General features: G+C 43.5%; 1 protein-coding gene and 1 long non-coding RNA gene across 2 annotated transcripts in view; one reads left to right on the forward strand and one right to left on the reverse strand.

Moving 5' to 3' along the window:
* vstm4b (V-set and transmembrane domain containing 4b) lies at positions 1–24,031 on the forward strand. Its single transcript, XM_030077990.1, has 8 exons — positions 1–52; positions 2,243–2,650; positions 18,787–18,840; positions 19,084–19,191; positions 20,415–20,448; positions 20,572–20,696; positions 22,189–22,253; positions 23,236–24,031. The coding sequence occupies exons 1-8, from the start codon at positions 1–3 to the stop codon at positions 23,359–23,361; spliced, it is 972 nt and encodes a 323-aa protein (XP_029933850.1). The 3' UTR covers positions 23,362–24,031.
* LOC115377915 (uncharacterized) overlaps positions 4,457–24,678 on the reverse strand; it is a 31,095-nt gene continuing 10,873 nt past the window's right edge. The window contains exons 2-5 of the long non-coding RNA XR_003930075.1: positions 23,164–23,355; positions 22,307–22,529; positions 19,092–19,156; positions 4,457–5,193 (exon numbers count right to left, since the gene is read on the reverse strand). This is a non-coding gene — a long non-coding RNA (uncharacterized LOC115377915). The remainder of the gene's footprint in view (positions 5,194–19,091; positions 19,157–22,306; positions 22,530–23,163; positions 23,356–24,678) is intronic.

The following is a 24,678-nucleotide window of genomic DNA, read 5'->3' on the forward strand; positions in this document are numbered from 1 at the left end:
ATGAAGATCTCCTCTGTGGTCTTCGCTTTCCTGACTCGCACGCTCTTTGAAGGTAGGACAACTTTATTCAGCTTCACACCAAAGAAGATCTGGAGGACATGACGTGTTTTGAACAGTTTTATCTATTTAGAAAAAAAAGGTTTTGCAAAAAAAATGGCTCAGTTTATAACTTGAAGAGATGGGGGAGAAGGAGGAAAAAAACTGTTTTGGACAGCATTTTTTGGATAGTCTGACACAAAGCACTTTAACAACTTTGTTGACTAGAGCAAGCTCTCAGTGTGATGGTGAGTTGGAGCCGAAATAAATATAATCCCAAGTATGATTGCAGGGTGTGATGGCAGGAAAATAGCAAGTTTATCACAATCGAATATTTCTGCAGAAATGAAAGGGGAAGGCAAACAGAAAATTGGTGGCTTCCCGTCAAGTGTACGAAACTAAAACAAAGTCTGCAGTTTAACTTCGGCGTTAATTTGGAGCGACTGCGACTCCTGTCAAAATAAAAGCTTGAACGCAGTCGTCTAGAGTTTAGAGCATAAACAGGCGACAACGAGAAGCCTCTCTTTATCCGGCTCTTGGCCACATTTTCTTTGTTTTGTCGTGCGAAAACCAAATGACAGACAAGCGTCTCAAAGGAGATGCTGAAAGTGAATTACGAGTTTCTCTCTGTGTGTGTGTGTGACAGAAATATGCTTACGTAGTGTGGAAAGTGTGGATTATGAAATGGCCCGGTGTTGGAAAAAAACAGATGTGTGATATATTGTCATGCAAGTGAAGTTCCTCAATATTCCTCCCACGTCAGCCGTCGCATGCCAAAGACAGCAGTTGTCAGCGGGAGAGGGAAGATGCAGCCCTGAGTCCTGCTCTGGCCGGATTTCAAAACTGACCCTTGGCTTCACATTGTGGAAAAACAAAACAAAACAAAAAAAGAAGACATTGATGACATTTGTGATATTACTCATCCGTGTCCTTTGCTGTTCTTTGACGGCGCCGAAAGCATCAAGAGGCAAATCCGGGTCAGTCGGTCAGGCGTTAAGACACATGCCTCCTCTCTACCTGCGCACCTTCAGTCTCAATCGCAGCGCTCGGGAAAAAACAGCTTCCTCGCATCACATCTGCTGTTTCATCAGCAGGATGTCGTTAATGACGGGAAGTAAAACTTGTATTTTTTGTGAATTGAAGGCCTCAGTTATGGCGGTGACTTTCCACACATAACCCCCAACCCTCTTCTCATAATCAGAAATAACTATCTGCTCATGTCAACATATGAGGAAAAAATCTCCACATTTTGTAAAAGCGTGCAATGTGAATTTCTTTGGGCAAATTGAATCGTAGGCAACTGGACTTGTATTTGTCTTAGGACAAGACTCTTTCCTAAGACAAATACAAGTCCAGTTGCCTACGATTCAATTTGCCCAAAGAGAACGATGACCTGGATAAATGAGAATATCCATAGACATGTGCAATGTAAAATATACATTAATACAGAATCTGTACGTGTTGTTCACCTTTGGACCACTGGGCAGCTTTAAATTTCAGGAGGAGGACAGCCAGGGTTTCCATCCTCTTTTAAATTAAAATGATCACAAGCACCTCTGATTTTATGGGATGTTGGAGAGAAAACACTCCCTTATCTCCTTGGAAATGTTCGTGAATCCTGTCATTGCTGGATTTCTCGAGCCAGCCCTGTCCACCAAGACGAACCGGCTGCGTTCACACTGGAGCTGCATCTCAACTTCTGGCGTTTTCCAGTCAGCGTGAACAGCAAAAAGTCTCATTTTTTTTTCAATTCTGATCTCAAATCAGATCCCGACGCATGCGATCTACACGTGATGTTAGACAGAAATAATGAATGCTGCGTCATTCGTCTGAGACTGAGCCAAAATAAGCGTCTTGACTGTCATTTGGGGGGGTTCATTCCATCAAAATTCAAAGGCACATTTCATATCTTAATCTGTAGATACAGAGCAGATGTGGCGTGTTTTGTTTAAACTCTGCATCTTTTATACGCTGCTGTCATTTTCACATTGGTAATGGGAGTTAAATTCTAAAAATAGATATGAAAAGTCATCCAAAAATCACATATGAGGAGGAATTTGGCATTAAGCATGAAGGCCAGCAGTGTGAACACAGTCCTTGTGCTAAACCTTGATACCCAAACCCTGCTGCACGCCAAAAACAGCTTCATATTCCTCCGGCATGTGCAGTTAAATGATTTTTTTGTTGTCTAAATCTTCCTTTCCAGATCTGTGTTGGGCCATCAACGTCACCATCACCCCTTCCCCTTTCACGGTGGCCCAGGAGGGTCAAAACGTCACGCTGTCCTGTGTCGTGTCGCAGCGCCGCCGCAACAGCGCTTTACCGGTGGTGAAGTGGACCTTCCTGCCGGCGGGCACGGACCGGCCGGAGGACGAGCTCCTCATCGCCCGGGTCAACATGAGGAAGGCCCGTTTCTACGGCAACTACACCAAGAGCTTCCCGTGGCCCAAGCTGAAACTGACGGTGGTGAAGCAGGGGAAGATCTTTGACCTGCTGATCCTGAACGTGTCCGAGCGGGACAGGGGGCTCTACATGTGCCGGGTGCAGGAGTTTAAAAAGCACCAGGACCGCTGGAAGGCGTCCAACAACTGCACCGCCGCCACCGAGCTCAGAGGTGAGGGGGCCGATGCGCTGTTGTGCCTCTTTTATCTTTATTTAACCTGGAAAGATCTGCTGAGCACACCCACACCCACCAATTCACAGTCACCGAGTTACAGACAAAGCTGTAGTTGAGAACAGCTCAGTTGAGTTCAAGTCCAAATTAGGAACAAAGGGGACAAACTCTGATTCAAGACTAGAGCAACTCAAGTTCAGTTCAGAACCATGACCAAACTGGGAAGCAAATAGTGTACATGCCTTTGCAAAAGTAAAAATAAAGCTCAAGGAGTTCTTTAACGATGAATATAATGTGGATCTATCAGGAGAAGCTCTGGTCTTCAACATCCAACTAATTGGGACATAGACGTTTGAGGACTTACATGTCTGTAGGTCCTAGGTCATCCAGGTCATGGTTATCCATGTGGAGTTGAATTGAGATCAGCTGGAATCTTTGTAGACTCCTGAAGACGATTCATTTCTCATCCAAGAGGCTTCTTCAGTCCTGAACTGACGCCTTGAAGAATCTACAGATAAGTCCGGCTGATCTCGATTCAGCTCTACGTGGATAAGACCATCACACGAACAACCTTAAATTGTAAAGCTGGAGACAAAAAAGGTGGACCAAGAGGAGACAATCATATCTTTGTTTTTAATTTTGGATAGGTTAAAGTCAAGTCAACATTCATTAACGGCAGCGGCCAAGCCAAATCAGAGTCAGGGGACAGTTCTATCCCAACATTGAGGGGGTTGAGTCCCCACGAAATTGCAACTATAAATTACAGAAGAGAAATCCACAGTGACAGTTTGAGGCGTGGGGCCCTGTGTGGGACTCCGGTGTAAAACTCAACCGTTCCCTTCAAGTTTCATCCAAAACTGGCAGCAGAGGCTCAGAAGACGTACAGGCCGGACAGACAGAGCCCAATCCATAATCCCTGCCCCGACTTTTGGCTGTGGGGGACAGTGACTCACGGGTACGGCCCTGCTGGTAAAAGCAGCATTTACAGTGGAACAGGACCGGAGGAGAAGCCAGTAGCTGCAGCAGCGAGTCTGACAGAGTGACTTCACAGAGCGTGTCGGTGGAGGGTGGAGACTTAATGACCGTTTATACAACCACAAAACAAGTAATGAAAAACGCTGTTTTCATAAGCATATGCACACAGACGGCAGGCCTCTCCAGCAGAAACACTCAGCGGCAGATATTACAAGACTGTGGCTGTACTGAGCAGCTGCCAGGTGTGTAACGCAGATTTTTTAAGATGGCCTTTTAATCTACAAAGATAAAAAAAACAACAACTCAGGATGTGTAGTTTTAAGCCTACAAATATATCCGTCAAAACATCTCCTCCACCACAACACTGGCAGAAGTTGCATTAAAGCAAATGCATCATTTTCACCTTAAGACACAAAGTGCAGCCCCGCCTACTTACTTCTCAATTGGTCAAGTTCTTGCCCCAATACTTGTCAATCATCTTAAAGGAACACTCCAATTTGTGGTCAAAATAGCCTTTTTACAACTTCCCCAGACTGAGACGAGATGTTTGATACCATTTTCACCTCTGTATGTCCAGTGGTTCACTTCCTATGGCTCGCATTTCAGGTTAGCTTAGCATAAAGACTTGATGTCTATGGGAGTCGTTAGCCTGGCACTGTCAAAATAAAACTTACAGCAACCCCAAAGCTGTCTAATTTACACAGTGTATCATGTGGACTTGGATTACACATTTTGGGATTTTAAAAAACTGCCTCAGAGTTGCTGTAAGGTTTATTTCTCCACTTTGAAGAACCCAGGCTAACGACTCCCATAGACTTCAAGTCTTTATGCTAAGCTAAAATGCTATGCTACCCAAAGGAACCAAACCACTGGACGTCCAGAGGTGAAAATGGTATCAAACATCTTGTCTCAGTCTGGGTAAGTCAGAAAAAGGAGATTTTGCCCCAAAATGTTGGTGTATTCCTTTAACGAGCAGTCAATTCTGCATTTAAAAAAAAAAAAGCGTAGCCTGATGTTTAGTATTTCTGAACATTTAACTTCATTGTTTTTCCTCGTACTGCTTCATGTCAGCTAATCTCACCACAGGGTGTCATACTGATTATATATGTGTCCAATTTGTTTGTTATTTTAATGTTAAAGAGTTGCATATTGCAGCTTTTCAGTTACGTTGTGTGTGTTGAGTATAACATAGCTAACATTAGTAGGTGCACGCAGAAATCAATCAGACCGCTACAGGAAGCAAAAACCGAAGGCGGAGACTTTAAAACTATCTGTGCTACCACAACACTGGGGAAAGTGAAATTTAATTGTGATAATGGTAGACCATAGATAGCAGAGAAAATATTTGTCATTGGGGAGCAATGGTGTGTCTCCAGTAGTAGCGGTTAGCCCGACCGCAGCGGGATGACCTAATGCATCTGGCTGAAGAGGCGGTGAAGTCAGTTCACCGAGCAGGAGGACGGTCCTGCTTTTGATTTGGGAGGGGAAACGCCATTGGTTCGCAGCGAGCGCGGAGATAAAAGGATCCTCCATCGCCATGAGCTGCGGCTTTGACAGAGCAGATTATCCTGGAGAAAGAGCAGAGAGAGAGAGAGAGAGAGAGAGAGAGAGAGAGTGGTTTTGATGCTGCGGCTGGCACTCGAGCCTCTCACACAGTGGAATGGATGACACATCGACGTTGTACCCGACGCTGCAAAGAAACCCCATCGTTTTCATAAAACAAGCAGATTTAAAAGTAGATTTTTTTTTTTTTTTAATCTCTCTCATGAGTCATGACTCATTCGGTTGTGGCAGATTTTCAATTTCAGTTTCTTATCGCCAAAAAGGCCCGAGTGCAAGATCGCTGATTTTTGATTTAGTCTCGATCTTTGGCGCTGATTGGTGCGCCGTTTCTGCACCGCACTTCTGATCACCTGTCAATCAAACAGTGTGGGCGGGACTGAGATGTCTCTCTCGTTGACATTTCCGCTGATAGAGTTTGAGTTCCTGCAGGTGGCTGACATACCGAGAAGAAAGAGCGACTACACTGTATAAAACATCCATCTTAAGTCATTTAATCTCATTCTGTGGTCAAATCTTATCTTCTTCTTCAAACAAGGTAAAAAATCCACCGGTGGGATGAGATAATCCCACTTGTTTCCAGGGCTTATCAGCTTTTTTTCCTGAATTGTCTTGAATTAAGTGTCATTTTCTTGATCCCAGTGCGCCAATCTGCCTTATTCTGCCTTGTTTCAACAGATTTACACTTGTTCCCAGAAAAATAACTGAAACAAGTGAAGCTACATTGGAAACAAGTGGGATTATCTCATCCCACTGGCAGATTTTTGATCTTGTTTGAAGAAAAAAAAAGAGGTTTTAACACTGACAGTCTAAATGACTTGTTTATATGGATATGTTCTCAGTGAGTGTCCATGTAAAAAGGGTTTCGTAAACCAGTCATAGGTCAAAGGCAGCAGCAAAATGGACATTTATTTATACGCAGATTACTACTTTAAGTGCGGCCTCATCCAACGAGCAACTGCCTCGCAATAATTCATCCCTGCAGCTTTCTGAGGACGACTCATCTCATTACTGCAGCCTTCTCCGCTTTTGAGCAACACCGAGACGTTGCTCACCACATTTTCCATGGAAGCGTTCCTGCAGGCGGTGACTTTCGGGGCATCTACGGCCAAGTCTGGGGCCGGGCAGACACGCCGTCCCCGCCGAGCGCTGTTGACGTTGGCCTGGACGCGGAGTTTCCCCCCTGAAAGTAGAGCAGACACGCGGAGTCCGGAGAGACTCAGCAGAAAGGGAGCAGGAGATAGTCGTGCCTGCGGAAGGTGAACGTGCGATGTTTGTCTGCAGCGACAAGGTGAGTGGGCGGTTTGGCTCGCGCCGCGCCCTCAACCTTTTAGTGGTCAAGGATGTGGGCTGAGCTATTTTCATCCGAGGAAGCTCCAGGCCACGGTGGGTTTGCAGCAGGGCGGCATGGTATAAATAAAAAAGTCCAATTGCGACATTTTTGCTGAATGCTGCAGTTGTGACAGGAGTCTTTTTCTGGCATCACGATTATTTGAGGTGGGCGACTTCATGCATGTGTGTGTCTTTATTTCTTAGCCAAAGACCCTGAAAAACACCAAAATAGCTGCTTTGTCAGGGAAGTGGTCTGAAAAAGCTCACAGGCAAACTGAGCTTTGAGATTTTGATTTATGCACAGTTTGCAGCCTCACTTTTCTGGCTGTATTCTGAAAATTTGACCTTTTTTTTTTAACTCCAAACTCCAAAATAAAGTGTAAATGAACATTTTAATCTACGATTCGAGATGCAAAGGCTGTATTTTCCTCTCATATTCACTTATTACATCATAATGTCTTGGCTACATATGATGCCTTTCATGTCTCTAAATCCAGTGGAGGCAAGATTAAGCTATTTATTATTATATTACAACAAACACACACAAATATAAGTCACTGAACTGCCAACAGATTATTACCAATAGATAATTACCAAGATGATCCTATTTTCTTATATGAAACTTTGCGAATTGCACTATTATTGAAGGCAGGGTTGAGTTATCCGATCCAAATCCCAATTTAAAAGTGATCAAAATCTCAGTTATCGCTTTTCAAAACACCCCAAAAATCCCACATTTAATCCACTGTGATCCGGCTGAACTCCTGTCCAAAGTGTTTTTCTGTGACCTACATAGGCGAGCCAGCGACTCCAAAAACAAACCAATCAAGGCTCCCCTCATTTGTGTTAGGATTTATATTTACGACCAACACTTTGTGGAGTTAACCGTCCACATCCAGGCTGGGTCGCTGGAAAAATGGAAACTGCGCTATTTGTGTCCAGAAGACCACCGGGCGCTGCTTTTTTCTCCAAACTAACGTCTGACAGCTCGCGATGATATACATTAGCTCCACATCTGAGGGGGGAAAAAACCCTCTGGTCCCCGTTTCAGATGAGAAACACCAGATGACAAGAGGATATGTGCACATGTGTGTGTTTGTGTGTGTGTGACGTCAAACTAATGGAATTCGGGTAACATTAGGTGACCAGGTGTTTCCACCAGCTCACACTCACACACACACACACACACACACACATAAAACTCCCACCACTTACTGTTGTAAACACATGAAAAAGGTCAGAGGATTAAGCGCAGAGGACACGTATTCCTCCTGGCACAAACAAAAGCAGCTTCGTTTTAGGTATTTCTATAACACATGTGGGCAGTTTTTTTTTTGTTTTTTTTTTTAACGTTGGTGGCAGGCGGATGTGGTGTGCATTTAAGTATAGACGCGACAAGGAACTCTGGGTACTTTGTGTAAAACGGGGGAATATTGCGGAGGAGCCGATCTGCAGGACACTTTCCTCTCTGTTAAAGCTCAGGCAGAGGAATAAATGAAAAGGGGACATAATGAGAAGCAAAAAGAAAGGCCTGCGTATAGACGGCACAATGCGAACGGCTATATAAAGATGCTAATTGTCGGAAGAAAGGCCGTGCAGAGACAACAGGAAGCAAATGGCGATTATTCCAAGCTTTGCTGGGACACACAATGCCGCCATGCACTCGGGTTCCCCTCCAGTCTTTCATAATACAGTAAATTAAATGGACACAGAGCGCTGACTCACTCGGACAGAGAGGCCCATTATTCTGTCCGGTTCACATCCCTCTATTGATGTTTACAGTATTGGGTTTGTTGGGGCACAAATTTAAAAAAAAAAGAAAGGAAAAAAAAAAGGAGGCACAAGCCAGAAACCCAGTCGGACGGCATTTGGATGCAGCTGAGTGACTCCGGCGAACAAAAAGCAGTTGTGTGAGTTGTTTCCACCGTCCTCGGCCATTCAAAACGCGCTCGTATGAAGATGACATTTTCTCGGATGAGGATAAAGACAGTTTTATGGCGTACAGTGCGGCGCGGCAGATTTTCTCCAAGCCTCTGATTATTCCAGCATGTGCAGCTGCCCCCGCTGACAGAGCGCTGAAAGAGCGACACAGAAAGCGAGTCAGAGAACGCCGAGCCGAGACGAGCATCTCGCAGCCTCCCGTCTCTGACAGCCCAGATTTACGGCGCCAATAATTCACTCTCGAGCAAAGGGACGTTCTTTAGATTATAATAAATTTGCCCTAATGTCCCGGGTGTGCTTAAACTAGCAGGATTTTTTTGCAGAAATATTATGAAAACATACAGCAGCAACCCCACGCCGCTGAGACCACAGAGAATATGAACAACCTGACTCAAAAAATAATACCAATCATTTCAGTTTGCCTTTCACTCTTCAACATGACAAAGTGTTATCTGATTTAGTGGAAGGACAAGAAGGAGGAGGAGGAGGAGCAGGAGGTGGAGACGGAGAAGGAGAAGAAAAGGAATAAGATGGAGAAGGAGGAGGAGAAGGAGAAGGAGAAGGGGAAAGAAGCAGCAGGAGAAGGAGGAGAATAAAAAGCAGGAGAAGGAGTAAAGAAAGAAGCAAGGGGAAGTGAAAGAAGAAGCAGGGGAATAAGAAGGAGAGGAAGGAGATGAAGAAGCAGTAGAAGGAGGGAGTAGAAGGAGAAGAAGCAGGAGAATGAGTAGAAGGAGAAGGAGAGGAAGAAGCAGAAGGAGAGGAAGAAGTAGAAGAAGCAGGAGAAGAAGAAGGAGAGGAAGAAGCAGAAGAAGGAGAGGAAGAAGCAGGAGAAGGAGTAGGAGAAGGAGAGGAAGAAGCAGGAGAAGGAGTAGGAGAGGAAGAAGCAGAAGAAGGAGAGGAAGAAGCAGGAGACGGAGTAGAAGGAGAAGGAGAGGAAGAAGCAGGAGGAGTAGAAGGAGAAGGAGAGGAAGAAGCAGGAGAAGGAGTAGAAGTAGAAGAAGGAGAGGAAGAAGCAGAAGAAGGAGATGAAGAAGCAGGAGAAGGAGAAGAAGAAGAAGGAGAGGAAGAAGCAGGAGAAGGAGTAGAAGTAGAAGAAGGAGACGAAGAAGCAGGAGAAGGAGTAGAAGAAGGAGAGGAAGAAGCAGAAGAAGGAGACGAAGAAGCAGGAGAAGGAAGAGAGAAAGAAGCAGGAGGAGGAGAAGAAGGAGATGAAGAAGCAGGAGAAGGAGAAGGAGATGAAGAAGCAGGAGAAGGAGAAGAAGGAGAGGAAGAAGCAGGAGGAGTAGAAGGAGAAGGAGAAGCAGAGGAAGAGGATGAGGGAGAAGCAGAGAAAGAAGAAAAAGAAGAGGAGAGAGCAGCCCGCGGCACTTGGACAGAAAGCTTTAGTGTGAATTTGGAAAGTTACACCCAATTAAAACGACTCTCCAGCTCACTGGAAAAAATCTGTGCCTTCAGTCGTTTAGTCTCATATTCAGCATTAAAATCTTGTTTTTCTTCAAACGTGTTGAAAAAAAAACCTGCAAAAATGGATGAAATAACCCCACTTGTTTCAATCATCTCACGAGGATCAAGGTCATGACACTTGATTCAAGAAAATTGTGGAAATAAGCTGATTACCGCTGGAAACAAGTGGGATTATCCTATGTAATATTCCAAGGCAACATATTCTTCAGTCTGCTGGGCAAATTCACCATGAAATTGACTGAAACTTAGGGTGCTTTCAGACCTGTCCCGTTTGGAGCAGTTGTTCCGAAACAGGGAGCGTTTCCCCCTAAAGATCGGTTCGTTTGGACACATGTGAACACAGCGATCGCTCTCGGATGCGGGACAAAACAAGCGGGCCGAGATCGCCTAGAAGAGGTGGTCTCGGCTCGATTCCATTCGAGCCCTGGAGCGGTTCGTTTGCAGTGAGAACAGAATCGACACAGCAACCGACACAACTCACTCATAACTGTGGTTCAGCGTCAGAGCCCATCTTCGTCGGCGACTCCTTGTCGCGGCCCGTCTTCTTCTCAGTAGATGCAGTATGATATTATTTTCCCTGCGCAGTCTTGATTCCCGGTAGAACGGGATGTTTTCCTCCGTTACAGAACACCGGTACATTCAGTAGCGGTTTTAGGCACGGGCGTGTCATGTGGGGGGCGGCTCAAGAGCAAAAAAAAAAAAAAAATAAATAAATAAATAAATCATCAGCGCCGCTCACCTGTCAGATCCGGTACCGGCCTGCCTGATGCCGACCGGTGCCATGGCCGGTGGCTTTTTATTCAAACAAGATTTTGTCCATATAAAAAGTAGGTAGGAGTAGTAACACGAAAGGGCACAAGGCAGTAATTTGGCCTAGGGCGGCAACATGGGCAGAACCGCCACTGGGTACATTAACCACAGAAACACACAGAAACAAACTAGCCACACGCTGAAGATGCTCCATGGTTTTTGTTTTTTCCGGGGTAAGAACGGAAGAGGAAACTTCTTCTTTCGGGGTCATTTCTGACCAATGAGAGAACAGTTTTTTCGCGCATGGCATTTGTTTACAGCTTTGAACCGCTACAGACGGCTGCCCTGTGAACACAAACGCTCCAAACGAAAAACGAAACAACTGTATCGCTTTAGCCCCTGAATTGGAACAAAGCAAATGGGCCACAGGTCTGAAAGCACCCTTACTCTAACACCACCCACAGGCCAAATATCAGCTTTACACAGAAGATGTCACGAAATGGAATCAGCGGACTGCCATGATGTTTGGTGAAAGATTCCTCTCGATTGTGGCGCCCTGATGATCTTCCCTTTAGGACCACCGCTTAGGCCAAAATGTCAAATTCGATATCTCACTATCTATTAGACGAACTGCCGTGAAAATCGGAAAGCACATGCCACCCTGAAGATGAACTCTGTCAACTTTGGTGACCTGAAGACCTTTCCTCCAGTGCCACACTCAGGTGAAAATGACCAAATCCTGTTTCTGATTTACTTGTTTTTTTTTTTCTTCTGGGACTCTATTAAACAGTTTCTCCGTCGCTGCTCACAGCTGGAAGTTGGATTAAGCGAGGCAGACGGGACGCTCCTCGGCCGCAGCCCCACTTTGTGATGTAGCCTGATAAAACGTCTGTGTTTTTACATAAAGTCTTGCCTCGGGCAGCCTTTAAATCCTTCAACCTGCAAACCTGCTCAGGTTCATAAAGTAAATATCCTCGAGCTACGGCAGTCTGAGGCCAAGTCTTATTTTTTTTTGTCTATCCTCCTCCTCCTCCTCCTCAAAAAAAAAAAAAAAAAAAACTATTAAAGCCAAACAGCAGAATGTAGGTCACATATGCTCCGTGTAGGGTTTAGCGGTTTCACAGATGGGAAGCGACTCCGAAGGTAACTTCCCGAGAGAGAAGAGTCCTCCGGCTGGGCATCCAGACGCAAACGCCTCTCCAGCAGCAGTCTGGAAAAAACGATTTAGCGAGCCACCGGAAAGAGGTGAAGACGTCAGTCACCGGCTCGCAAGGGTCTCTGAGAGGCTGCCGCTTGGTATCAGCATCAACCTTAGTTTATAAAAAAACCTGAGATATCATGGGATCTTTGGAAATTTATGAGAGGGGTGCACTGGAGAAAAATGGGAGGAGGGTCGTAGAAATCTGAATTCACGATTCCAACCCGGAGAATACAGCCAACAGGATTGGCCGATTACACAAGACCACGCCCCTCATAATTCCACGTACAACTAATGTCTCAAACAAACTTCTGTAGCGACCATGTATCACTAGGCTACTAGACTGTAACTGAAGTCTTGCGGTGAAGAAAATTATTCTCAGTGCATTTACAATACATTAGTAACATTACTAGTCCTTGACACTAGAAGGCGCTCTAAGACCGCCCAGCTATCCGCTCCCAAACCAGAGGCTGTTTCAGGTGAGGATTCAGTTCACCCAAGGAGGTCAAAAGGAGTTCACCAGGCATCTTAGCTCCAGACGTAACAAACGTTAATGTGTGTATATAGACGTCTGTCCTATGATACATATTTAGCAGGTAAACAGATGAATTTGTATGTAAGTAACGTAGCCTTGAGTGCTGCAGTGGGATATGCTAACGTAATGACATGTCCAACAGTGCAACGTTAGCATAACGTCAGCTGTTTGTTGTCGCTAGCCTAGGTTAGCTAGGTAAAATAATTTAGCCCTTTAGTTAAAATCTTCTTGGAGAATATTGTTATGTCATTCGTTAGATAATGTAGACCTATATTATCAGGGATTAAAGTGAAATCATCTGACATCTTGAAGTTGAAACTGCCTAGGGGAGGCAGGTGATTGCACTGAGGTAGGGCATTGGCTTGTGAGACATAGCAACAGTAACTATGTGTGCTGCCAGCGTTGGAACGGTGAATTGACCAAATAAAACAGTTTTTGTGTGTGTGTTTTGGGATTTTCTGGAATTCAGCAGCTATACTGAGTTCCTTCAACGACTCCTTTAGTCCAGTAATTTTAGGCCAAAATTGGGGTCAACCTAGGACAAACTGCAAGAGAAGCAAACTCAACTGGTTTTGTATCCTCAGTTTGTCCTGAGTGAGGGGAAAAAAGTCCCAAGGAATCCCATTGGTGGAAAGTTTTGAAAATCACCTATTTATGACCATATAATACCAAAAAACACTGTTTTTAACACACAGGGGAAAGGGGTTCAAAATTTTACTTTCAGATATCACTATAAAAATTCACAAGTTGATTACACACACAAAGACAAGAAAAAAAGTCAATTACAAGTTCTTTGAATTATCCTGTTTACACATGCATATCACACATTATCTGATTTGATATGTGCTAATAAGAAATATAAGGAATAAATGCCAGAAGAGATATTTAAAAAGTGAATTAAAAGGTTACTATATATATAGTAACCTTTTAATTAATTTAATTTAATAACCATTTATTCCAATTAGCGCATCGAACATTACTCGGAGAAACCGAGGAGTCAAACAAGATTGTGGTGCCTCGCAACAGCCACCACAAACTGCATGGACCGCTCGATTTTAACTTTGCGTTTGAGCCATTTTGTTCATTTTTCATGCGACAGCAGATTCAGATTGAATAGTTTCAGGATTACCTGTTAAACTCTGCATTCCTGTTTTAATCTACAGGATTAAATCAGGGAAACAATAATTCATTAAACTCAAGAGACAAGGGACAGCGGCATTTTTCTTCACCTGGTTGAGGACGAAGAAAAACAACAAAATATTTTATTAAACATGACTAAAGACTGAACAGTGTTTCGCCAGCAAAAATAGTATAATGTTAGGCGAGGGAGGGCCCGTCTTTTTTATTCTATCCACTTGGGGACGGTCAAGGAAAAATATATTTCGTTCAGAGGGAGGGTCACTGCTTTTTATTCCGGAGACCCCTCGCTCTAAGTAATGCACAGTCTGTAACTAATGTCTAAATCACAATGAGCATCTAAACCTGTGGCTCCTCGTGTGTGTTAGCACCTTGTCCATAAACACCTAATGGCACAGTTAATATTGTTAGCATTTATGAATCTGGTTTTGTATTTTTCTCTCCTCTGACTATGTTGTTCATCTCTTTTTTCTGACTTGGCACCGTTTGACTTGCCAGACTCATTTGTCGGTGAAATCTAACCAGTAAATGCTTTGTGCTTTGCCTGCTGGTGCGTATGATGTGCGCTGTTGTCTGCTGGCCTTGTAAAATGAAAATCCGGTTAAAATGCATGTTATCCCACCACAAAATAAGCAGTGTGACAGTAGAGCCAGTGGGAGGCTGAAAGGAACGTTCCCTGCCTTTCATTTCGTTGTTTTCTTTCATTTCCGACAAAAGTCAATGCATGCTTGCACTGTTTTGTGAATCGCTTTACTTTTCAGCAGTCAGACCTTACAAGGAACATGAGTTTTGTGCTTTAACTTATTTCGCTCTAGTGTGTATCTGCACTGTACAAATACTTAATGGTGCACCTTCAGTTCATTCACAAGGGGAAGTGCTCAATTTTCAGTCATCAGACGTGACTGGAAGGGCCTTGAAGTCTGTCTGCAGTGTTACTGCAGGGTAAACGCTTGAATGGAGACTTCATGGTTCCCACTTTAGGTCCAATGTAAAATATCCATGACTATTCCATGAGTAAAATGGTGAATTTCAATTACACATATAAACATAACATTCAGTCTTTGCTATTGACCTACTACTCTATTGAAAACTGGTTTGACAGACACATGGGGTATCGTCTGGTCATTGGAGGGTTGCCGGTTTGATCCCCGGCTCCTCCAGAGAGCGTGACGAAGTGTCCTTGAGCGAGACACTGAACCCCTAACCGCTCCTGATGCTGATGGGCAGCTTGGCACCTTGCACGGCCGCCTCTGCCAACTGTGTGTGTGAATGTGTGTGTGAACACTGTAAAGCGCTTTGAGTGCCACAGAAGTGCAGTCCATTTCCATTTAGCTCTGTCTCACATTCACAAAGCCTAATGTCTGCATGTGAGAGAGGGAAGTGAACACGGCTTTCGTCACATTTATTTCTGCAAATACTTGTGTAATTATCATTTGTCAGAGAAAATAAAGAAATGCATTGAATTACTAGCAGGTGTTCGGCAAAAAAGGCAAATTTAGCACAAAACAAGCAAATTTATTGTTGATTTAAAGCACTAAGGCCCAACCAGGCAGGCTGATTTCAGTCTTCAGTATTATGTTTGAATTCATTTATTAGAGGAAGAAACACCAACAATCACAGACATCATTTGTACTGCAGGCTGCTGGGCTCTTATCTAAAGCAGCTGGGACAAATTCCTCCATAAGACACTGTCAAAAATCAAGGCGGAACAAACAAGTTCACAAATTATGGACCTAGCAGAGGCTGATTTCCTTCTCAGAGACAAATAAGGCTGGATGAGTGCAGGTTGTGTGTATTTGGTGTCACACCTATCTGATCGCCTGAATCTGTGGGAACGTCTCCAGCCGGCGTGGCCAGCCCGCCCGTCCTCAGCTGCCGGCGGTTTGGGGGTATTTTCAGGAGGCCCTGGTGGGTGTCACTTCAGCCGCTCGCTGCCACCAGCTCGGCCGTGTGAAGGCGGGTGCGGTCAGATGGGGTGGAGAAGTGGTGTGTATGCGGGGGCGGCGGGCGGGGTGACGGCGAGAGCGCGGGGTGAGCATGGGAAACATATTTTCCCCAGCCGCTCCGGACACAAAACACATGGCTGGAATTCTCATCTCACAGATTGAGGCGGCGTTCACACCGCAGGCCTCCAGATCGACTTCCGAATGCCTGCTCATGTCTGTTTTTTTTTGTTTGTTTTTTGTTTTTTTGAGATTTTGGATGGCTGTTCACATCTATTCTAGGATGTAAAGCATGTCCAATATGAACTGACAGCACAAATTCACTGCAGAAAATCTCCAGTCATTCAGTCTCATCTTCAATGTTCAAATCTTATTATTCAGACAATGTAAAAAAAAAAAATTAGATGAGATAATCCCACTTGTTTCCAACACTAATCAACTTGTTTTTTTTTTTTTGAGTCAAGTGACATTTTCTTGATCCCAGTGGGCTGATCTGCACGTCGCAACTCAAGAAAACACAAACACAAGCAATTTAAGAAAACGTCTTCATCAATTTGACAACACGCGCGCAGCATTTACACAAAACGCTGCAAATTCAGACCAAAGCAAATTCCAGAGGACACACAGCATTTAGGAGAAGAGAAACACACCCTGCAATTAAACCAAATGACAATGGAAGAGTTCAGAGTGTACAGGGAAAATATCTCAAATATTTCTCTCTCTCATATCACATAATCAACCCGTCTCAGGATCCAGACTTTTTTTTTTTTTAGAAATGTGACCCAGACCCATGTGGCTTTTTGCTGTTTACATTTATCACAAAACATATTTATCAAATGTGAGGGGGAAAATAGAAATATGGGGAGACTTTCAGTTGCAGTTTTGCTGTAGTGCGGCCAAAATGTGGCCAGTTTTTCTCATTTAGGGATTAGAGGTATGTGGAAGCACCACTGTATACATTTGTGTTCATATTTGTTTTGGAGCAAATAATTCAGGTTCAGGAAAAAAAAGTGGCTACGGCTTTTTTTATCTTCTGTTTTTTTGTAAGTGATAGATTTGAATACCTGGATTTATGCTGCTTCAAAGTAAAAGACTGGATGTCGAGGACAGTCAAAGCGGTGTCATCCTGCAAGTAAACCAAGATTGCAAAGATATTGTATGCATTATCTAAAGCCAGACTTTTAGAAAAATGTTCCTAGGGGTAATTTCTTCGGCGGAAATCCATTTTTCCTTACTTGCTGAATATGGATTCGGATTCGGGTGCGTCTCTACAGAAAATCTCACAGAAATCTCATTAAGCACACATTCCTCCATAAAGGACTCTGTAGAATCATTAATATGTGAACAAAAACTTTATATTTGAAGCATTACATCAGAATAAAGACACTGAGTTACAAGTGCAACACTGATCTGTAGCCTTCAAGTAGAAACTAAACAACAAAACACTGACTTCAATGGTGAGATGATGTGCTGTCATTTTAATGTACAGTAAAGCACGACGGACACTATTCCAACTTTTAGGTTTGCTAAATCAGCTTTTGAATGTGTAATAATATGTAAGAATGAAGAATATATGTGGACTGGAAATCTTGACTCGTGCTCTGCTTTCTGCTCTCGGCTTTGCTCCGCTCGTCGTTTCTCCATTCGCACACAGTCACTGCAAGCTAATTAACCACAACGCCAACTCTGACCCACAGCCCAGCATCACACGGCTAAATAAAATGTCTGAAATTCACAAGAGCCACATGTTGTCGCTCCAGAAAATCAAAAAAAAAAAAGTGTCCGGTGATGCTTTGGTTTCCTGTCTGATGATGCAGAAACGCAGTCAAAGTAGGACGTGCTGTGTGAAATATGTCATTCCGAACACGTGAACCACTTTTACACCAGGAATCTGAAATAACATCTGCAAACTAAGCAGCCGACAAAGCTCACACACACACACGTGTAATGAGGCCCCGGCTTCACAACAGCCACATGTCATGGCTTTTTTTTTTTTTCTTTCTTTTTTCAGCAACAGCGAGCCGCTACCGCCCACCCCGTCCAAATTCACCGATTGGACAGTCGAGCGGACACACAGTCGTTCTCTTTGTATTATTTTTCCGTACGGTCATGCATTGTGTGTCTGGCAAATGTTGAAATCTCGTCGCCGCAGCCAAATAGAGAACATTTTGATTTAATTTTACAATATTCTGTCAATGAACGTTTAAAATAAGGGTTAGCCTGCTCAGTTATTATTTTGCCCGTTTGTCAATTCCAGATTTACCCCAAAAAAAAAAAAAAAATTAATGTTACGAAAACTACTTGCGCACCTTATATTGGACTGTTCTGGCCTTCTTGCTCCCCCTTGTGGATGTTGTGTGAACAACAGGAGTCGCCTGAGAATATTATGGCCACACTACAGTTTCATGATGCATTTGATGCAATGTTTCTATTTATTTTTTTAAAATAAATTTGTTGTTGTTGTTGTTGTTATTTTTCCATACGGTCATGCATTGTGTGTCTGGCAAATGTTGAAATCTCGCCAAATAGAGAACATTTTGATTTAATTTTACAATATTCTGTCAATGAACGTTTAAAATAAGGGTTAGCCCGCTCAGTTATTATTTTGCCCCTGTTTGTCAATTCCAGATTTACTCAAAAACAAAAAAAAAAAATTAATTAATGTTACTAAAACTACTTGCGCACCTTATACTGGACTGTTCTGGCCTTCTTGCTCCCCCTTGTGGACGTCGTGTGAACAACAGGAGTCGCCTGAGAATATTATGGCCACGCTACAGTTTCATGATGCATTTGATGCAATGTTTCTATTTATTTTTAAAATAAATTTGTTGTTGTTGTTGTTGTTTTGGAATACAATATTTGAATTTGATTTTTTTGGTCCAGCTGACAGCCCTGTCAGTCAGTATGGATTCTTGTGAAACGCCTCGTCCTGTTCCACTGCAGTATTTAAGATGTAAAGACGGTACCCAATAGGTTTGTTCATTCCTGCGGATCAGCGTGTTCCCATGCTGCCGCTCTGGAGGAGCACGGGCAGAAACTGGGTCAAAGTTGAGGATGGCACATGAATTTCGCCCAGACTTACACAATGACGGTTAAAGGTTGAACGCTGCGACTCAGGAGGAGCATCAGGCAGGGAGGAGGCCGACCTCAGCTCGTTGTCTTCCTACAATTAGCTTTATTTAAACTCCAGGCAGCGTGTAATCAGGCGGCAGGGAAGCCACAGTGATGACTACGGACTTTACATGTTTCCCCTCTCTCTCTCTCTCTCTCTATCTCTCTCTCTCTCTCTCTCTCCCTGCAGTGCATGTCCTACCAGCCACCAAGGCCAAAGAAAGTCTGTGGAGCTTGTTTGAAGGTAGGCGTCATATTTTTGGCGTGTGTGCACGAATGTGTGTGTGTGTGTGTGTGCTTGTGGTGGACTGAGATGGTATCGTCCTTGGAGGGTAAAAAAATAGCCCAAACCAAACGATACGCTGCGGTACCTGAAATAGCAAAGCAAAACATGTTCTTGGAAAAGTTTTTTCTGTCCTCTTCAGTGTTTCTGCATCGTGCAAAGCAATGTACTTGACTGCTGTGTGTGTGTGTGTGTGTGTTCCAGATGTGTACCTGTGCGCCGTGCTGATCTGCTCGGTGGGCCTGCTGTGCATGTGCATGTTCACGGTGACGGTGACCTGCCAGTACATACAGAGGAAGCAGAGGTTAAAAGGTCAGCATCGCCATGACGACCGCTCTCCTCCCACCTCGCCCGGTCTTTCAATGTTTCCTGTTGTTGTGCCTTTAACGTGTCTGACGGTCTTTTTTCAAGGTTGCACTGTGCAAAACTACCGAGGGTTGAATGAAGTGAGGATCCTTTAGACTAAAATGACCAGGAAACCGATTGAAACAAGTCATTTTTTGGAAATACGGTCCGAGGCACTCATCTTGCAAAAAGTTTAAAAGCCTTGTTTGTGTCTATTTTAACAAGCACATGTATTGTCTATGAATAAATCCCTTTTAAACTCTTTGCCAGAGAAGAGCTATGGTCCTTTGTTCTTGTCCTCTTTTGAACTTGGACTCGTTTGAACTTCCGATCGCTCCTCAGACTTTTTCTGGTTTTCCAAGCAATTTCATGGTTGAGTTTGTGTGTATGACTGTGTGCTTATTTATTTATTTTTTTTTTTTGTCATTTGAGAGTAAAGGGTTGTCACTTAAAAAATCAGCCGCTGGATATTTTGCATGGTGCACCTTCAAAAGTCCTGCAAGGCTCCATTTACACCGGGTCATTTCATGCGACTTGTGTCTGAATTATATCCAGAAAAGGTTCAGGATGAGGATTCTGACAAAAAACACAAAGAAAGCTGACAGTGACCATGATCGTGTACGCATCCACAACATGAAACTGATCGGCCCAAGTCCCATAGCTTCACAGGAAAACCAATTACCTCCATCATGACTTGCGCCAATCATGGGCGATGCCATTTTTGACTTGTTTATTTGTCAAAAGTTGAGTTGGACAGCTGATGAGATCAAACGTAGTATTGACTTGGCTGCCAACAGCAAATACCGCCGTCTAGTTGGACTGAGAATGGATCCAAGACCGGCTGGAGTTTCTTAATGAGCTGGACCGGACTGGAGATTTTAGGTAGAAAGTGTCTACATCGCATGATATCATACTTTTGGCTGCAACCTGTGCCATTTTATTACAACCGCAATGCATCTCAAACCTCCACAAGTGTTTCATCAGGCAGATTTATATCCACCTTAAGTACGTCTCGATTTACAACCAGCTTTTTAATGAGGATGAACCCTCTCTGATATAATCCAGATGCTCAAGTCGCATGAAAACAGGTGTAAATGTTGTATAAGAAATAAGAAATGTGTGTTTCACTTGACTAAATGAACATTTGCCCCCACTCCAGGTGATTTTCTAACTCTGTCATCTCTCTGCAGATAATTACCACTTGGTCAAAAGCCCACAGAACAGGTAAACATTTACAGCAATCCTTTATAACTTAGCTTAAAAAAACGTAAATATACTGAAAAAAGGGATAGAACAAAATAAAGACAGGGGTGCCGACAGCCTCACTAAATCTCTGGTAAACTTCAGTTCAGGAGAGACGGTCACCAGCGTGATCAGCGTGTCTCCTGCCCTGCCCAAGAAGGAGAGGCGGTACAGGAAGAAGAGGAGCAAAGAGCACCAGGAGGACACGCCACCTGAGATACCAGCAAAAGGTAACCCCGGGTTTACGGGGGGGAGCGCTCGGTTTCTCGGGTCCAGACTTTCCTGGAAAAGCCGACTTGGTTTGGTTCGTTGAGGTTGGCGCTGCCCGGTTACGAGCCGACCAGGGCCTCGTAAAAACAGAAACGACACGGACTGACAAGGAGCTCGTTTACTTACTGAGCAGAGGCTTTTGGCTTTCCAAATGACCGCCTATCACGTCAACGCCATGATCACCACAACGTAAAACCGTGTGTTATGGGGCCGTTTACCAGTGGTTGATTTGGACTGAATTCTCGCCCCTAATGAACCACAGCTCTTGTTAGAGGACAGACAGGCGTTTTCAGGCGTCTGGTTGGGATCAATAAAGTATATCTATCTATCTATCTACACTACTCACAAAAAGTTAAGGATATTTGGCTTTTGGGTGAAATTTATTGAAAATATAAAAAGTTCACGCTACAGTGATATTATATCATGAAAGTAGGGCATTTAAGTAGAAGCATGCACTGGTGATTTCCTCATCTCAAACAATTTCTTGAAACAAAAGCCAACAACAGTGGTGGATATACCACAACAAAAAATGTCAGTGTCAATAACTTGTCATGTGCCCTTGAGCATCAATTACAGCTTGACAGCGACGTCTCATGCTGTTCACAAGTCGACTTATTGTCTGCTGAGGCATGGCATCCCACTCTTCTTGAAGGGCGGCCCTCAGGACATTGAGGTTCTGGGGTACAGAGCTCCAGCCTCTACACGGCGACTCAGCTGATCCCATAGGTTTTCTATGGGATTCAGGTCTGAGAAAGTGCAGGGCACTCCATTTGAGGTACCCCAGTCTCCAGCAGCCGTTCCCTAATGATACGACCTCGATGAGCTGGAGCATCAAACACCTGAAAACACCAAAGTACTGAAACATTGAACAGTTGGACATGTGCATTCAAAAGTTTACAGAAGGTCACATTAAGTTCACCTGTAAAGGTTAGAATGCATTTTAGGTTCATCCTGAAATTTCACCCGAAAGCCGAATATCCCTAACTTTTTGTGAGTTGTGTATCTCGGCGCCGGAATGCACTTCAAGAGATGCAAGGAAGCGCCGGAACGGATCCGAGTTTTGTCCCCCAAAAGCACAAAAGACAGCTCTGGGGATATTTTAAGTTATCTGGAGTTTGCACCAGCGAGTTACCTCATGATTTTATGTCTGACTCCATGAGACGACTGCACAGAAAATGATTCATTGTTATTCAAAGCATGAATCCGCATGCCGGTTTAACCAGTGTGGGTTTTTGAAGCTTGATATTTTGTGATGTACCGACTCGATGCCAGTGAGTTGCAGGGTTTCCGCATCGTGGACGCCACTGTGGAAGAGTCAAACTTGGATTTATCAAACGCTTTTTGTGTCCTGTGAACAAGAGGAGGGTTGGGTCTGTTGTGTCTGTGGTCATGTCTCTGTGAATCCGCTGACTTTTTGTTTTTTGTTGTTGCTTTTGTTTTTTGTCCCTGCAGCTCCCATTGAAGACAAAATGCGGAAGCCCAAACTTTTAAAGCCACAGCCGAGGAAAGTGGTTTTGGTGAGTACCGTCCGTGGATCGAAAAACACCACCCAACTGTGTTCAGAACTCACCATGTTCTTTTACCGGCTGTCATGCCAACTTGCTGCGGTGATCGGGAATCTTGTTCGACATTATTGCTGTTTTCTCCGACATTTATTCCTGTGTAACATGATGCTGGTTCTCATGTGGCCTTTAGAAACTGACTGTGTTTACCTCAAGTGATGCTCACAATGCTCGGCATGGCAATTTACAAAACCACATCACTGTATTACCATGATCATGGTTGAGGACGGCCTGCGGAGGAAAGGGACAATAAATGTCTGTCATCCAAACTACAGGAAATTATTACATTTGCCACAAATTCCCAACGTTAAGGGCTCTATTTTAACGATCTAAGGTCACGGTCTGCAGAGCATGGGGCACGTGCATTTAGAGCGTACGTCCAAGTCCACTTTTGCTATTTTAATGGCAGAAAAAAAGGTCGTTCTAAAGGCTTTTGGGCAGTAAACCAATCAGAGCGCCGTCTGCTGTCCCCTTTAACAGCCAGGTGTGTCACACCTTGGAGGGTTGCTGTTCTAATGGAGGATTTTCCAGGTAAGAAAGAAGGCTTCTCTGCAGAGGAGACGGATCCTCCTCGGCGACAGCAGGACTCCATCGACGCGAGGGGAAAAAAAAAAAAAGATCTAATGTTTATCTGCGTTACCACAAATCAAATTCCCTGTCAGATTTCACGTGGGAAAACGAGATGAATCCGGGGCGTTTCAGCCGGGGCGGATGTGAACGTCTCCGCCCGGCCCTACTTTAATTCATGATTTATGTCTGTTTTTACATCAATTGCCTAACACTGTGTGGTCACATGTAGTTAAACACACTCACAACAAAATATATGTTGCAGCACAACTAAAGAGGAGACATTTTCAACTCTAACCTGAACGTCATTAAATATCTCCCCCATCTTCTTCTCTTCCTCCTCCGCCTTTTTCACCTCCTGGGTCTCCAGCCGAAGATCGCGGAGGAGAGCCTGACCTACGCCGAGCTGGAGCTGGTGAAGCCGCCGCCGGAGAGCAAGGCGTCGTGCTCGGGCACCGTGTACGCTCAGATACTGTTTGAGGAGCGGCAGCTGTGAGGAGAGCAAACACACGCACCACTAATAACTGTGCCTTATGTACAAAGGACTGTTTATTTATAGTCTGTGTTATTATTGTTTTTTTGTATGCCAGTGTTTTTTTTTTTTTTAATGTAGTAAAACTTGTAATGTCACAGAATTACGACAAAATGTTGAATTGTACATATGATTTTACGTCTTCTTCTGTCTAATTTCCTCCTCCGAGGCCGAGATGCAAAAAACAAAGAAAAGAAAAGAAACGCCTTGTGTGTTTAACGGCGGTCTGTGTCGTCTGCGTTCGCCGCCGTGCGTCTCAGGCGAGGGACACACTGGAAGATTATCGGGCTGATTCACACCAGATGTGCACAACCTGACAATCACAGGGAAAATCCACATCTGATTGTTGAAGCAGACATCGTTTTTTTATGTGAATCGTCACCGAAAGACCTGCCAGACGTCTTTATTCCAGACTTTATTCGGCTTCTTACAGCCCAACGTGTCTCCTCGCTCCACTCCGCTCAGGCTCTGTGGGTTTAACAGCCTCCGTCTCAACAGCTGATGCGACTGTTAATCTGGAGATAACTTTTTCAATTGATCGATTAATCAGTTAGTCTGGATCGCGTCCAAAAATAACACCAAATGCTCTTGGTAAGTTTGCAAAGTGACGTCTTCAAGTTGTTTCCCAAGTTAGACAAAACAAGCCAAAGTTTTAATTTTATCACAATATGAACAGAGAAAAGTAAACAAAATCTATTGTCTTAGTGGTGTTTTTACTTGATAATTGACTTAAACTGCTCATCGATAATCAAAATTTCGATTACACTGTAAAAAAAAAAAAAGGTTTGAAGAAATTACAGTAAAAACAGCAAAAGACCATAAAATTCAAATATCACTGTGCTAAATACATTAAATTACACTAAACCAAGAAACACTTTTTGATTCACTTTAAATTTTAAATTTTTTATTGTTTAATTTTTACTGTCGTAACATGTAGAAAACATACAATTTCACTGTGAAAGTGATACATTTTGGGTAAACTTAAAGGGAAAATACCATAATTTCATGTAAACATGTAATTACCCTAAAGTTAACAATGCTATTCTGTTTCAGAATACAGATTTTGCTCAGGTGTACATTTAAATTTACAGTAGAAAACCTCTTAAACTACTCTAAAAATATATACAATAACATACCGTACACAGGTTTATATTTCAACTATTATTTTTTTTTTTTTTTTTTTTTTTACAGTGAAGTCCTGGCAACCACAGCTGCCAGGATTTTACTGTAAATTTCACAGATTTTTTTTTATTTATTTTTATTTTTTACAGTGTTAATTTT

This window comes from Myripristis murdjan, chromosome 19 (genome assembly GCF_902150065.1).
Source record: "Myripristis murdjan chromosome 19, fMyrMur1.1, whole genome shotgun sequence".
In the NCBI taxonomy this organism is placed as follows: domain Eukaryota; kingdom Metazoa; phylum Chordata; class Actinopteri; order Holocentriformes; family Holocentridae; genus Myripristis; species Myripristis murdjan.